At 41.5% G+C, this 16,866-nt stretch overlaps 1 protein-coding gene across 1 annotated transcript; it reads left to right on the top strand.

The window, feature by feature from the left end:
* Window positions 1-50: 50 nt before the first annotated feature.
* On the top strand, window positions 51-15,034 carry Mzt1 (mitotic spindle organizing protein 1). Its single transcript, XM_075949570.1, has 3 exons — window positions 51-242; window positions 8,943-9,088; window positions 13,194-15,034. Exons 1-3 carry the CDS (start codon window positions 173-175, stop codon window positions 13,212-13,214), a joined length of 237 nt encoding a protein of 78 aa, XP_075805685.1. The 5' UTR covers window positions 51-172; the 3' UTR covers window positions 13,215-15,034.
* Window positions 15,035-16,866: the final 1,832 nt, after the last annotated feature.

Genomic DNA, 16,866 nt, shown 5'->3' with positions numbered 1-16,866 from the left:
AGGCTCCAAATTCAAATCAACGCCGCCGTGCGTCGGCGCTTGGCGCGAGGGGGCGGGGCCTGGCCGGCGGGGGCGGGGCTTGGCCGGCGTGAGCGCGGCCGCGCGGTAGAAGAGGCAGGAGCTCCATTTCCGGGTCAGGTCCTCTCCCGCCAGCCCGGGCTTTCTTTCCTCCATGGCCAGTGGCAGCGGCGCGGGTGCGGCGGCCGCGGCCAACCTGAACGCGGTGAGGGAGACCATGGATGGTGAGTACGCTTCGCGCTCGCTTCACCCGGCCCGCGCTTCCCTGCGCCGAGCCCCAGATGGAGGAGTCGTGGAGGGGCCCGGCGGTCCCCGCGTCCAAACCCCCGCGCCATCCTGCGAGAGGCTGGGGAAAGGGGACCCGCAGCCGCCACCTCGAAGCTGGCGACCCGGTGTCTGGAGCGCTGGCCTCCGCGGTGGCGGAGTTTGGCGCGCGCGCGGCGTTCTGGCCTCGCGGCGGCCCGTTACACACCCAGCCCGGGTCCCGGCGACCCGCCCCATGGCGCCGGAGAAGCTGGTGACTGATGTCCCCGGGCGAAGGAAAGGAGTCGTGGACCCTTCAGTCACCCCTCAGCCCCCGGGCCCGGGCATCTCAGTAAGGAGCTCTGTGTTTCCAGCAAATGAGCATATCTCCCCGTCCTCATCTCCCAGCTCTGTTGTAGACCGGGTGACACGGGTGGCCGCAGCTGTGGGTGTGTCCGCACGCACGTGTCCAAGTGTCTGTGAGTTGTCTTCGGTCTCTTGGACCCAACACTCAGCTTCATAAACCGTAGTCGTCTTATTTGTAAAATAAAGCTGTAGCTGCGGGGTCTGATGTGGGCTAGGTAAAGTGTGTATCAAAAAATGATAAGGTTTATTTGTTTTTTTGCCTTCTCATTCGCATTAGCTGACGTTCTATTTGCACGTGTCTGCCTTCGTTTCCCAGTACTTGTGGTGCTTCAAGTCTGTGTAGGCAGTGGCCTTGGTGGTTTCAAGGGCTTAACCCTCTCAGCCTCTTTCTTAAAAGATAACACAAGGTGATGTCAACCCTACTTCCTTGGTTTCCTTCACTAAATGCCTGCCATCTTATCCTACCTCTCCTTCTGGGAATGGCCTGCACGGGTCATTGCTTTCATATGCTAGGAATGAAACTGCTAGAATCTTTACATCCACTTTTCCCACCTAGCTGCTGTTTGCTACATTGCTCCTTTTCTGAAAAGTCTGTTATCCAGCCAGTTTTTCGTCCTGTGCATTCCATGGCTTATTGCTTCTTAAGGTGAATTTATGTAGCCATGGAGTTTATCTGTCTAAACACATCACCATCTTGCCATGGGTGCCATTGGGAGTTTGGGGTTGGGGGGTGTTCTGAGAGAGGGTCTTGCTGGTCTAGGGTGACCTCATTTACATTCCTGATCTTTCTCTTTCTGCCTCTGGTGTGTCCTTGGAATGCTGGTCTCTGGTGCACATCCCTTTGCATCACTGTGTATTTTGAATTCTTTCTGAAGGTAAGGCCTTCCTTCCAGCCAGTTTTCTTTGAAAGGAAGCTTCTGGTGGGACTGCTTGCTTTAAGAATTAAGCTCTGGCATTGGTTGCATCATCACCATCTTTTCTTGAGAGGACTTGATATAAAATGAAAATTAGAGAACATAAGAAGAGGTAAAAGTGAGGACCAGAGGTGTTTTTGTTTCTGATGGAGGAAGAGTATGTGTGAGGTTTCATTGCGTTTAAATCAGTAGATGCGAGTCAGCATGAAAATTTCATGCATTTTGCATCCCATTTCTTTCCTCAGTAGCAGTTTAAGATCTATTGTCTTTTTCATCTTCTCCCTCCTCTCTGTGTTACCTAACAGTGACTTCAGCGTTTGATGTCAGTGGTTTGCCATAGTAGTGGGACCCACCCCGTAAAGTTTTCATTACAGTTGTCAATGAGTAGACTTTGTAAAAGCTAGATCATGCCTGGGGGGACAGGTAAGCTTTGCAGCCTTCGAAAGGAGCCCAATGTGCCCCAGCCCAGACAGAGCGTAAGAGCTATGGGATCAGGTACTCCTCTCACGTCCATGTTACACAGTCAGCATTCACTTCCAACATTCCCTCCTAAAACAGCCAGATTTCAACTACCTTCTGCTTCCCTTTCAGTGTGGCTCCTCAAATTTTAATTTTACTGCTAGTAGTTATATTTCTGATCATTTTCTTTCCAAAGACTTCAGTGTAGAAGCAAGTTTATGTATCCGGTAGTAAGCTTCCAAAAGCTTCCTCAAGAAAGGTGTTGAGAGCCATCAGACTAGTCAGTGACACTAATGCCATCCATCCCATTGCTCATTCAAGAAGGAAGCCTGGGGTCCCTCTGATTTCCTTGTGTCGCTCCTGCCTCCTAGTCTCCACAAAGGCCTTACAGCTCCCCACTAATTTGGTATTCGACAGCGTCACTGTTTTCTTCAGTCTAGGCCATTTACCAGTCTTTTCCCAGAATTACAGCAGTGTAGATTGATTCCACATCATATATGGCCCATTCGAAAATTAAACCCATATTTAAACTCAAGTATAAACTCCCATTTTATATCTACCAATAATGCCTGAAACTTCTGAATTCCTTAGTAGGTCTTACTGCATTCACGTGTCTCTGTTTTCTACTCCTTTGTCCCTTCCTAAGCCCACGTTGACACCGGCTGTGCACATTAGTGAGCTGAGAAAGTTCCCTCTGCTCTAGAGCCAGCACACAAGGTGTGCTTCCCGCTGCCTCACTTCCTCCTGCCTTGTGGTCTTCTCACGCTTAAAGTCAAAGGTTTTACTTCAGACAAGTCTTTCTCAAAGACTTCTTTTTTCTTTTTTCTGGGGGGGGCAGGGGTTTGAGACAGGGTTTCTCTGTAGCTTTGGAGCCTGTCCTGGAACTAGCTCTTGTAAACCAGGCTGGCCTTGAACTGCCTGCCTCTGCCTCCCAAGTGTTGGGATTAAAGGTATGCACCACCACCTCCCGGCCTCAAATACTTCTTTTCAAAATCAGTTAAGTCCCCCTGTCATTCATTTTAGATGTATACTGTTCTCTTATTTTACAGAGAGTGTGAATCTAGCCTTCCTAGATCAGATTACCTGAGTCTGTATAAATTAAAGAACGGGGATTTAATGTTTATAGTTCTGGAGGCTAGCAAGTCTATCCCCAGAGGACCTTCTTCTCCTGGGAAAAGAGCATGTGTGCCAAAGAAAGGGAGCGGTGGGGGTGGGGGGAATGGAGGGGAGTTTATTTTATACCAGAACCTCTCGCGCACAATTTTAGATTTTATAAATTTTGTATCTGCCAATAGCTTCTCAAACTTCTGAATTCTTTAATAGGGTCTTCCTGGATTTATCAAAAGTAACCTTGGAATCTACAATGGTTAAGTAGACTCTTAAGAAAACAATCAGAGTTAAAGTAAAGAAATTCCATGTGTTAGGGATATAAAAATTAGGAAGTAATGTTGAAGTATAATTATTAAATATAGCCATGTTCAAAAACAAGAAAAGAAAGTCTCCACTGATGAAAAATGGAGATTTTTCCCCACGAGCGGCAGGGCTGCGTCCCCGCTACACACAAATTGTATTCATTTAAACACTGCTTGGCCCTTTAGCTCTAGCCCTTACTGGCTAATTCTGATATCCCGATCAACCCATCTCTAATAATCTGTGAGCACCGGTCTTACCGGGAAGATTCTAGCCTACGTCCATCCTGGGTCTGAGCTTCATCACATATGTCTGCCCGGAAGCAGGGCCTGGCGTCTCTCTCAGGAGTCTGCCCCCGAGCGGTCCTTGGGCTTCCCACAGGTCAGGGAACCCTGATTGCTCTTCGAGCAGATGAGGGAGGGGGACTTTCTGGGGGAGGGGGAGGGAAATGGGAGGCGGTGGCGGGGAGGAGGCAGAAATCCTTAAATAAATAAATTTAAAAAAAAAAGAAAGCAGAAGGGAACGACAGTGGGGTTTTGAGGATAGAGCCCAGGGAAGTGTTGCCTACCAGGCAGAAACGTACCATCTGCCATGACAGAAATGGAGACACATCATCCGTGTGATCTCTGAGTCTTGTCTTGAGCTAAGATGCTTCTATAAAGCTGCGCCCAGAGAGCTCGAGGCCAGGGTGAGAGGAGTGTCAAAGAGCTTGTGAGCAGACGAGTTTCCCATACGAGTCACAGAGTACCTTAAGTAGATGAAAAAAGAGAAAAGCCGTAATAGGTAATGGCTAAGCATTTACTGAGTCCTAGTGTATGTTAGGCACCGTTCCAAGTGATTCCTTAGTCCTTACACTAACCCTATAAAAAAGGACTGTTGCCTAATATTTACAGAATGGTAGTAGGCGCAAATTGAGATTGGTTCATTATAAGAATAAAGGTGGAATTTGAACTCAGGTGGTCTGCTCTAGAGAGCCCACTGCTGACCATCCTCCTTCACTCTTGCTATGTTGGAAGTCACAGAGCACTCTCCAGTACACAAACGCCAGAAATAGACCAAATTATGTAAAGGCAGGTACAGCAGACAAAAATAGGAAATCACTGGGAGTAAACGTTCAGTTAGAAAGCAAGAACAAGTGATTGTAGCACAAATGATAAAAACGCAGAGACAGAAATTGAGGTTCAAAACCTGAAAACCAGAAAAGCAAAGCTGCCAGGCCACTAGAGAAGTCTTATCTCTAACAAGACTGAGCGACCACAAAATTAAGCAGACAAGCCTCTCCTACCATTTTATATTCCATCTAGTGCTGGGATTAAAGGTGTAGGCCACCAGCACCTGGATTTGCTTCTGCATTAATTTTGTGGAGCCCAGGGTAACCTTGACCTCACAGAGATCCATCTGCCTCTGTTTCCCAAATTCTGGGATTAAGAATATGTGTCACCATTATCTGACCTCTGGTGGCTCTAACTTTGCCTCTGGTCCTCAGGCAAGACTTATTTACTAAAATACAAATACTATACCACTACAAATGATCTGGAGGAAATTGAAGTCTTAGTACAGTCACTAAAATCAGCAGGTAACATGAGTAACACTTATGTCACGGAAGAGCAAAATATCAGTAGCTGTCAACCCTGAAAAAGTAAAACTGAGTACTTCTGCACAAAATGGAATCGCATACTGAGCATACACTTCTACTTTGACAAAACAAAAGCCCATGCAAAACATACCAAGAAACTGAGTATTAGTCACAGGAAATACATGAAGTGATGCTTCTGTCACCCTGGCTCTTTGTCTTCAGGCCTCATTGCAGCACAGACACGCCAGGTGGGACCCAATGGACGATGGGGTTGAGCTAAGGAGCAGTGCAGGAAGAGTTAAAACATGAAGGCGGGGAGGGAGGGAAGAAGAGGGGATACCTGAGAGAGCTGCAAAGGAAATTCTGGAGGTCAGTAGCATAGATCAAAGAGCATTGGCTAGTTAACACATTTACCAACCAGAAAACGGAGGGACAAAACACACAGCATATTAGAGGAACATAACACGATGCTTCTACAGAGCTAAGGACTATGTTGTTCTGTAAGTCAGAATAGAAAAAACAATTTGTGCAGTAATTAGCGTATTTGAAAGGGACTTACCTTAGTAGCTTAATCAACTGTTCACTGTAGGACTGTGATTCTGCCCAACTGATTTGAGGATTTAGACCTGAAAGGATCAGTTTCCAGGTAACTATATTTACTATTAGCTCAAGAATATTCATAGGAAGATAAAGATGTCCAGTGCCAACAAAGTAGAATTTCCAGTACATGGCCACTAATCACTGGGTATATATGAGTTAGGATGAGAAAAATTCAGACCATAGAAAGAAAGAAAGAAAGCAACCCACAGGCATTAGAATTTAGACTAGAGATTGAGAACTGTACTCCATATACTAACATAGAAAGTATATTTTTAAGATCCACATTGAACTATGAGACATGAAAATAAATAATATGAAAAGTGGGGAAAGTTGCATGTTGACACCAATACTATGGCAGTGTTTAGTACTCCGAGTTAGTGAGTGTCTTAAGTGTTGTTTATTTTATGTATCTGCGTGTACGTCTTTATGCCAGAAGAGGGCATCAGATGCCACTACTGCAGATAGTTGTAAGCTACCATGTGCTGCTGGGAATTGAACTCAGGACCTCTGGAAAACCAGCCAGTGCTCTTGACCTCTGAGCCATCTCTCCAGCACATGACTAAGTATTGTTAACTTGTCCATTTCCCCCCAAAAATCCATGCTTTCATGCAGTTCAAGTAGGAAGCCCAATAAATTTTTCATGGAAATTATGAAAATGTCTGACTTTAACCTGAGAATAAAAAAGCTATTCCTTACATGAAAGTGGCAGAAGAATATTTAACCTACTGTGTGCAGTATAAATTAGTAATTAATAATATGGCTATGAAAGACCCATGCTGTGTAGATCTCTGGGAACTTCTTTTTTTTTTTAAATATTTATTTATCATGTATACAATATTCTGTCTGTGTGTATGCCTGCAGGCCAGAAGAGGGCACCAGACCCCATTACAGATGGTTGTGAGCCACCATGTGGTTGCTGGGAATTGAACTCAGGACCTTTGGAAGAGCAGGCAGTGCTCTTAACCTCTGAGCCATCTCTCCAGCCCCATCTGGGAACTTTTATGTGGTAAAGGTAGCAATAGCAGTCCAGTGACGAAAGGATGTGTCATTCAATAAATTACAATGTAGCAACTGGCTTATTTCTGAGAAAAGGATCCTTTCTTCTATATACACTCCAGGAATCAAATATTTAAATGTTTATGGAAGGGAGAAAGTGCTGGATGAGAATAATGATAAATTCACTCTGCATGGGAAATACTATCCTAAGCATGATGCCAGGGGAAAGTATACAGCAGGTAATATGTTATCAGTTGACTTGAATTCTAAACACATTATGGGAAACATCACAATTTAACAAAGTCAATGGAACTGTCCTGTAAAAAAATGGGTTCCTGGAAAAGCACTTATTTACCTAGTTGCTCAACGCTGCTGCTTTTAATGTCAAAAAGGTACTTCAATGAACTACCACGAAATGAAGGTAAGTATGTGACACTCATATGTACCGAGAGGTGAAGCACTCGTGCACGTAAAATAAAATGTTTGAAAGTGAAATTAAAGTGTATAAGCTTTTATCAGTAAAGTCAACCAATGCAATTACTCTATCCAGTTATTTCAGAAGGTTCTACAGCTTTAAATGCTCTTGTTGCTGAGTAGTTCTTTTAGAATTTGTCTTGGAATATAATTTAGTATATACATATGTATCACAGTTAATCACAATAGTGTTTCAGTGGGGGAAGTGTAGGAGCAGCTTAATCTTACAACAACTGAGAGGTTAAGAAGTTGGCATTTCCATGAAAAGACTGTTATGTAACTATTTTTAAGTTTTTAAAACTGAAACACTGGGCTGCAAGATCAAGATGGTTCACTAGGTGATGTCCTGAGTCTGATCTCCAAGACCTATGTGATGGAAGGAGAGACCTGATTCTGTAAGTTCTCCCTCAGACCTCTGTGCACTGTGGCCTATGGAAACCCACACGGAGACATACATGCATTAGTCAGTCAACCAGTAAGTGTAAAAAATAAATAAGCTGGCCGGGCGGTGGTGGCGCACGCCTTTAATCCCAGCACTTGGGAGGCAGAGGCAGGCGGATCTCTGTGAGTTCGAGACCAGCCTGGTCTACAGAGCTAGTTCCAGGACAGGCTCCAAAGCCACAGAGAAACCCTGTCTCAAAAAACCAAAAAATAAATAAATAAATAAGCTGAGAAGTACATGCTGTTTCTGAATCCTGAAGTGTTGACTCCTTAACAGATCAATGCCCAGCTCCGCCATCAGAAGCTTCCTTCTGAAGCAGATGGGAAAAAATAAAAAAACACCACAGCCAGTCACTCTTCAGAGAGTGAGAGAGCTTGGAACACTCAGTCCTACATGCAGTGTCTCCAAATCCCTCTCTTCCAAGCTCAGGGAATCCCTTTAAAGAAGAGACAGAAAGATTGTTCAGAGCCAGAGGGGACGGAAGAAACACAAGAAAACAAGGCCCTCTAAATCAACATACTCAAAGGTCATATGAGCTCAGAGACTGAGGCAGCATGCACAGGACCTGCGCAGGTCTACGCCTTGTCCTCTGTGTACATACTGGCTTCCAGTTTAGTGTTTCTATGGGACTCCTGAGTGGGTATCTGATTCTGGTGCCTTTTCTTGGGCTTTTTTCTTCAGTTTGCTTTGTTCAACTCTGATGTGTTAGTTTATATAATATTAATTATATTGTATTATATATATATTACCCCTTGTTTTCTAATGAGAATGGAAAGGGAGTGGGATCTAGATGGAAGGGGAAGTGGGGGGAACTGGAAGGAGTGAAGGGAGGGGGAACCATAATCAGGATATATTGTGTGACAAAAGAATATTAAATATTTTTAAAAGTATGTGAATGGAAACTGATTTTCATGTGAAAACTATTATATCAATGTGCTTTTCCCCAAATTCTTTAACTCTGCATTGTTTTTAACTTTTGAAATTAAAATGTCTCTCTTCTTTCCTTCATACCTTGCCATGTTCCCCTGTTCTTCAAATTTATGGTCTCAATTTTTTTACTAGTTGTTACTGCATGTGTGTGTGTGTTTATACATATATATATATATGCCTAAATAAAACCCGGTCAGTCCATTAAGAAGTGCTCTATGGCACGTACTGGCTTTGTAGGAGCCTAGGCAGTTTGGATGCTGCTCACCTTACTAGAACTGGATGGAGGTGGGGGTTCCTTGGACTTTCCACAGGGCAGGGAACCCTGATTGCTCTTCGGGCTGAAGAGGGAGGGGGACTTGATTGGGGATGGGGGAGGGGGAGGGAAATGGGAGGCGGTGGCGGGGAAGAGACAGAAATCTTTAATAAATAAATAAATTAAAAAAAGAAGTGCTCTATGCATTTTTTTTTTTTTTAGTTCTTAAATGCTTTTTAAAAATATGTCTATCTTTTTCAGTTCTGCTTGAGATTTCAAAGATTTTGAATACCGGTTTAGATATGGAAACGCTATCTATTTGTGTACGACTTTGTGAACAAGGAATCAACCCAGAAGCTTTATCGTCTGTTATTAAGGAGCTTCGCAAGGGTTCTGAAGCACTAAAGGTTAGATTTGCATATTAAGGTTTTTTTTTTTGCTTGTTTTCTTTCTTTCTTTTTACTCATCTTGTGTCTTTCATATCATGCCTCTGATCCCGCCCATCTTCTGTCCTCTCGCTTCCACCCTCTGCCCCTGCAACCTTCTCCCACCAAAATAAAGCAAAATTTAAGAGGAAGAAAAAAGAAAGGGAAAATGTCTTCAGGGAAGCCGCAGTGTGACAGTGAGTCATGCAGAAAACCCTTTATCTATACAGGCTTCCATGCAGGCCTTCATGGCAAAGAACCATTGATCTGGGCTCTCGCTGGGACTTCTGGGCATTCCGTTTCTGCCCTGTGTCATGGTCATGGAGATCCCGCAACCCTGGGTCCGCAGGACTCCTCCACTCCCATCCCCATGCTCCAGCAGATAGAGATGGAGTGGGTTTTGGAGTGAGCCAACACATAACCATGGCTCTGGACCTGGGTAGTTGCGGTGTTGGTCAGCCTCGCAGCTGGGAATGACTAAGAGGCTATGGGAAAGATGCTAACCGAACAGTTAACTAACTTAGTCATCAGGAGAAAGTCAAGACCAGAAGCTAAGTTCAGATCACAGAAATTCTGACAGGTCATGTTATCTTTTCTTAGGAATCTGCTCGAATTTTTCTGTGTTGAGTAGAATTGTACCTCCTATGGAAAACTCCAAGTCCTAATCCCTAGAACCAACGAATAACCATATTTGAAACTGGTTTGTTTGTCACAGATTACAATGAGTTCATACTGAGTTAGGGTGGCTTCTAATCCAGCAATTGGGGGTCGTTATTCGATATTTGAATACACATAAACAGAAACAAACATGTGAAGACAGGAGAGAAGGCTGTATGTATGTTGGTCAGGAATCCCACTGACCGTGAATATTGAAGCTTCAAGTGATGACGGTTATTGACCAACAGAAAAACAGCTTGTTTTTCAGATTGTTGTTTTTCAAAGCAACTCAGGGGTTTTTATTTTATTACTCTTTGATTGTGAAACCTAACAAAACATACTTACAGGGTAAATATCAATTATAAATATTAAAAGGGCTGGGAAGTCCTTACAACACACACATCACAGGTGAATTTGATCCCCAGCTGGGTTCAGGAATGCATGTCTTTATTCCTAGAGCTGGGGAGGTGGAGATGGAGGTTCTCTGGGCCAGCTATCCAGTTAGTGTAGACAAAGCAATAAACTCCAGGTCCACCAAAAGAGTGCTCTCTAAAGCTAAGGTGGAAAGTGTCTGTGGAAGACATCCCGTGTTGACCATACACAGACGCGCACACACAGAATTAAATACCATATGATTATCTCTGCCAGCACCTTAGAAAGCCCTGTTTCCGCCACAGGCCTGCTTCTCCTCCGTCTTCCTTCCCCTCTAGTCTCCTGAGTTCTGTAGTAGACATTTACCAGTCTCACTAACTGAACAGGATGTCTAAAAGCTACTATAACTTTGTCAAAGTTTTAAGCTTCATTTCAATGGAATTTTACTAAGTGGGTTCTTTCATTTAGTGGCATGTTTTGATGTTTGCTTATGATGAATGTAACTGTGCTGTGTTTCTTTTCTTGCAAATAAGTTTGCTTCTACAAATACTACAATTTGCCCTCTCTACTATGAGTAGATACAGAGTTGTTTTCGATGTAAGACTGTTGTAAATAATGATACTTTGAGCATTGTAGCCCATGTCTCCTCATGCTTACATATGTGCATTTGGTTTAGATATGTACTTAGACATAAAATGATTGGGCTGTAGCCTGTGTGTGTTACCAACTTAATAGATCATTACAGTGCCAAGCTTTCCCAAAGTGGTTGTCTTAATTTATATTTCTCCAGTGTCATAGGAGTTTCCTTTGCTTCACGTACATCCGTGTTCATTACTGGGAGTCTTAGTTTCAGCCATTTCTCATCAAGGGGCATGCATGGGTCCTCTCTTTTTATTTGCACTTCTCTGTACCCTTAACATTCAATGCATTTCACAGGGTTTTGCCCAGCTTCCTTTCAATTCATTTCCCTTCTTTGTCTTTTTAAAAACTCAGAATATAGCTTTCACAGCAGAATGAAAAAGAACTGAAAAGGAAGACTAGATGGTGGTTAAGTGAATACTTCCTAGTGCTACAGTAGACATGGGCTCAGGCTGCACTGGCATCCCCCCCCCCCCCATACAGTGGCAGGTACTGCTGATGCTATTTGTAACATGCTGCCAGGGAAGCAGAAGCTGTAGCGGTGTAGCCCAGCTGTTGAGAGTTAAGGAGTTGACCTGGCTTTTCATTTGCAAAGATTGACAAAGAATATGTAAGCCAGATTTTGTTGTTGGGTTTTTTTGGAGACAGAGTTTCATTATGTATCTGTGGCCTGCATCAGACTCACAGAGATCATCCTACCTCTGCCTCTGGAGTGCCACCACACCTGGCAAAAATATTTAAACTCTGTTCTAACACTTTTGTGTGTGGTAAGTCTTGGAGAGAAAAGCAAGGAAAACAAGGTCTTTTGCCTGTGAAGGAAAAGGTTATACCTTTTATATTATTGCATTATTTATAATTTTCCCAACATTTTACCATATTTTCTTAAAATAACTAAAGGGGAAATGTTAATTAATAAGTAGAAATAGAAGTAAATCATGTATTTTTCTAAGATTAAATTTATCATTTTCAGGGCTGTGTGGTGGTGGTGCATGCCTTTAATCTCAGCATTCGAGGTACAGGCAGGCGGATCTCTGACTTCTAGGCCAGCATGGTCTACATAGTGAGTTCCAGGACAGCCAGAACTACATAGAGATACCATGTCTCAAAAAGCAAACAAAGTTCATCATTTTCATATTGGCATTAAGAAATTGTATAAATAAGTCTCTGTTTCATTTTGTCCCCGGTTTTTTGAAGCAGGGTTTTCTCCCTCATGGAGCAAAGCTGAACTGTAGCTCCAGCTATCCTTTCAGTCATTCCAGAAGTACAATCCGATCAGGTTTTGGTGAATGATCAGACACACCTGGAAGGGGAGGTTACCCAGTATTAGAAAGAAGAAAACCTGAGCATTCTCCTTCATACGCAGACCCTAGCCTATAATATGTGCCTGTGTAACAGCTGTATATGGGGGGGGGGGGCACTTTATGCTTTAGGAAGTAGACCAAGGAAAATGAGAGAGGACAAAATGCTGGCAAGGGACAGGTGAGTGTGTGTACATAAAATACAATTGGTAGTGATATATAAACCCTAGATGAAGGGACGTTCTAACTGTTGTTGATGTATAAAACCCTAAATGAAGGGACGTTCTAACTGTCGTGATGTGTGGAGTTTGGTAGTGATATATAAACCCTAAATGAAGGGACGTTCTAACTGTCGTTGATGTATAAAACCCTAAATGAAGGGACGTTCTAACTGTCGTTGATGTATAAAACCCTAAATGAAGGGACGTTCTAACTGTCGTTGATGTGTGGAGTTTGGGACTGGGAGCGCAAGTGATCACACTTTTTCTGAGTTCATTACAATAAAACAATTTTTATCTTTTTAAGTAGATAATATCACAAACAATACCTTTTAGCAAAAGATAAATGAAGAAGGAGATTAAAAACATGTTCATTGTTCTTCTGTTGCTTGTGTTCTGCCTACTTTGTAGCTTAATTAGTCTTTCTCATTTTTAATTCTGTCTCTGCACTGCAATAAAACAAACTAATAAAGATCTTGGAAACAAGGTCATGAGTAGTAGTTTTACATGCTCTCTTTATTAAGATGATAGAAATAACTTTGTAATCTAGCAGTGAATTTTAAGAGACAATTTTTTTTTTGTTTCGTTTTGTTTTCCAAGACAATGTTTTTCTGTATAACAGTCCTAACTGTCCTGGAACTCACTTTGTAGACCAGGCTGGCCTCGAACTCACAGAAATCCACCTGCCTCTGCCTCCCTTAGGATTAAAGACGTGCACCACCACTGCCTGGCGAAAGATAGTCTTTATAATACAACAAAAGTAAAAACCACCATATTTTCCCAATAAAAGCAATTCAGTTTATTTTGGGGAATAGCTAGCTGTTTGTTCAGTATAGTATAAAACTGACAGATTTACCCAAAGTGTCTCTTCTGAAATCACAAGTCTTGCTTTCTTGTTCTTAGGCTGCCGAAAATACAAGCTGACTTCTGGAGAAGTCCTGAACAGATATGTCAAGATCTGCAAGACAATTTGAAGATTGCATTTTAGTCAAGATGTACAGTGATATTACTGGTTGCTGTGTAGAAAATGTTTTCTTTTAAAAAGAATTGTAAAGCCATGGCTGTGTAAGTCAGTGGGAGGTGGCTTAAGGGAGAGCTAACAGGCGTGTTTCCATCACAGCCATCTTTTGTTATGCCCCCAGTTCCTTGGTGTTGCCGTGCTCCTATTTATGTATTCCTTATTTATAGCTCTGCTAGCTGTAATTTTCTAAACAGGATCTATCTGATGTACACAGCTGCTGTGCCTGGTTGGAGTTGGTGGAACACATCAGAGGTGATGAATAGCAGTTATGACTTGTTGACATTTCCATTATAAACCTTAATTTTGAATTGTTTATGCATAGTAACTGGCTATGTGTTCCATTGGGCTAGAAGTTGATGGGATTTCAGCTGCCATTTATGAACTTGGCGTTTTTGTGTTTTACATCTTGTTTTTTAAAAAAGGATCAAAAGCATGTCTTCTAATCATCTCAACAGAATATTAATGTTTTAAGTAGTTTTTTTGGCAGTTAACCTAACCCTAACCAAAAGTGTAAAGATCAATTTTTGTATTAACTAAAACTTAGATTCTAAAAGTAATGCCTGGGCTTGACTTAGCATTATCTGTAGTTTTGAACATTTAAATCTAAAGAGAGTAGCTGAGAGTGCTTTTCTTTCTAAATTTTATACCCAAATGCCTACAAAATAATGTATAAAGTAAAAACAGCAAACATGCAAAAATTTCCTTTTAATTTTATTGCATAAAAATAATAGGAATGCTTACTATTTAATCATGGGTGGCTATTTAATCAGTATATAGGTGATGTATTTTAACAAATTGGTAGGGTTTCCACGTGTTAGTAAAAACTAATGAAATGTATACTAGTAATTATGACTGCAGAAAAATTTTGTGTGTCATTTATACCATTAAAACTTAAACTAAATTAAAAATAAATTCAAAGAAATTTTTGATGGTATTTGTTCTGTTCCTGTTACAGAATCTCAGTGGGATATTTTCACAAGCTTAATATGGATTTAATCTGAATTTTTTATTTCTTAAATTTTAATTTTAGTTCTCTGACATTTAAATGATATACAAGCATTCATTTTTTCTGTACCTTTTTTTTATAGTTCAAACAAGTGGAAATGGTTTTTAAAAGATTTAATAACCAAGTAGCTACCCTCTCTGCTTCCCTTAAACTAATCTCAACTATTGATTATTATTCCCTGCTACCAGAAGACAGGGCAGAGGAATTGTGCCCCGCAGTCTGCCTTGGTCTATAGAGGCAACATAATGAGACATGACGTCAACAAACAGAATCTGAGCTTACAGCTGTTTGACTTTAAATGCATGGCATCTTTACTAAGTAAATTGAAAGGTCTTTGGTAGGCAGCTCTCCCGAGTTGGGAGACAGAACTTGTGAGAATCGTATGCTTGCTGATGCACGTATTGCATATGATTTATAAAATCAGAAAGTACTTCCTCAAACTCCACAGTTTGTATTTACTTCTAGGACAGAGAGTTGATAGTTTTATTTATGATGTTGTAGATTAAGTTATTTATGTGTGAAACAAAGTAGGAAAATATATTAAGAAAAGATTATGTTTATAGAGAACATGTGTGTCTGCTGTTTATAGAGAACTTCGTGTTACATTTTTAAATGTAAACTATATTTTTAATGAGCTCATAAGGAATATTTAAGAAATCAGTGGTACAATGGCATGTTGTCAGTGACAAAAATAAAATGATATTTGCATTATTGGCATGTCGCTTGATATAATATATGCTTTTGTGAGTTCAGTTCGGTTTCTGAAGGTAATCTATAAATATTAAGGCATTTACTATGTATAAAAATTTTAAGCTAGGTTATATGTATTTACATTATATAAGTGCATCTTAAATTAAGCTTTAGGTAGGAGTAGAATTATTTTTTCCTGATAGTGAGAGGTGATAATCATATTAGAATTGACTTGGTTTTAAAACTAAATTGACAATTCAAATAAATGTAATATTAATTGTTTCTTCCCTCTTCACATAAGATAATTACGTGGAAATTATTATAAATTTAATTGTATGTTGTTCATATATGTGACCATTTACTAATAACTGAATCAAATATGTTTCAAACTATTAAGAACTTGATGCCCTTGGTCTCATTGACCATTGTCTATTATAGTGAAAGATAAGATAAAAAATTATGTGTTTTGGTGGTTGAAATTGAGCAGCTTGGTGCCATGAAGAACCTGCCATTGTTTGTAACTCTGACCGTCCTTAGAGCTTAGTCATCCTCTCAGACTGAAACACTGTGCTAGTCAGTGACTCCCCGTCTTTTCCGCTGACCCAGCCAAGCCATTTTCTGCATTCTGTCCATGAAGTTGATTCTAGGCCTCTCCTAGAAGTTGAGTGACTTCGTATTTGCCCATTGAGTCTCAATACCATTGCAGTCAGTGTTTATGCTCTGTGTTCTTTGTTCATTCACCGGCCACCGGGGCTGTTGTGCAGTTTTCTGTTCAGCCTCTCTTACTCTGAGGCACATAATCCACAAATGGAAGGATGGGTTACATACAGTAAGGAGAGACCAGAGAGGAGGATGATAGCTACGTAGTCCTCTAAGTGGTCAAATCAGGATAGAACCCAGAGGCATTAGAAAAAGGTGTGGAATTTAGTGGAGCATTATGTGGGAAATGTCCTGGGTTTCTAAACATAGAAAACCAAATGGGAACCATGTTTTCTTTAAAAAAAAAATATGTTTTAGCAAAGACCTTAGTATATGTATTAAGCTTCATCCTTGCCTACCCTGCAGAGATCTCGCAACTGTGTCTGTTTTTCATTGTGCAGCATTTATGCATTTATGACTACTTTCAAGTATAGAGAGTTTAGTGATTGTTAATTCCCGTCCACCTCTATTTGAAAAAGTCACACAAGGGCAGGAGTTTTTCTTGATTTTCTTCATTGATGTACCGCTTATATTTTGAGCAGTGCATAAGAAACACAGTAAATGCTCAGTAAATACATGTCAGACTGAATAGATAAACTGGGCATCTAAAAGTGCACCCCCCACCGTATGGCTGAAAAATTGTAACTAATGTACAGAGAAATTGCTACTTAAGGCAAAGTCTTGGTATTATAGCACATCTAATTTAATTCTTTGCCTTCCAGTAACTGCAAGGCAAGGGGTAACCCCTTTAGCCTGTAACAGATAACTCAAGAGACAAGATGTAGCTTAATGAAGCTAAAATACAGAAATAAGAAAGCCAAGATGGGAAGGCAGATAGGCTGGCTGGAGCACCCACAAACCTTGCTTAGCGCTCTCGCTGAACAGCCAGTTCTCTTACCGGGTGAGAGACGGGTGCCCATAGCTGTGGTACGATAACGGAGAGGCTTACCTCCCTTAGGCTGCCGAGATGAGCCTACCATGGCTGGTGATGAGCTCATGCATTTCTGTAGCATCTCAGTAGACGACACTACTGCCTTTTAATTAGGATAACAAAGAAACAAGCTACGCCTGATGGTGTAAGCCTATATCCTGCTACTTGGGAAACTGAGTCAGGAGGATAGCAAGCTCCAGCCAGCCTGCCTGCCTGAACAATTTAGCAA

This window comes from Microtus pennsylvanicus, chromosome 15, assembly GCF_037038515.1.
Source record: "Microtus pennsylvanicus isolate mMicPen1 chromosome 15, mMicPen1.hap1, whole genome shotgun sequence".
Classification (NCBI taxonomy): domain Eukaryota; kingdom Metazoa; phylum Chordata; class Mammalia; order Rodentia; family Cricetidae; genus Microtus; species Microtus pennsylvanicus.
This window is presented reverse-complemented; position numbering and strand designations above follow the sequence as displayed.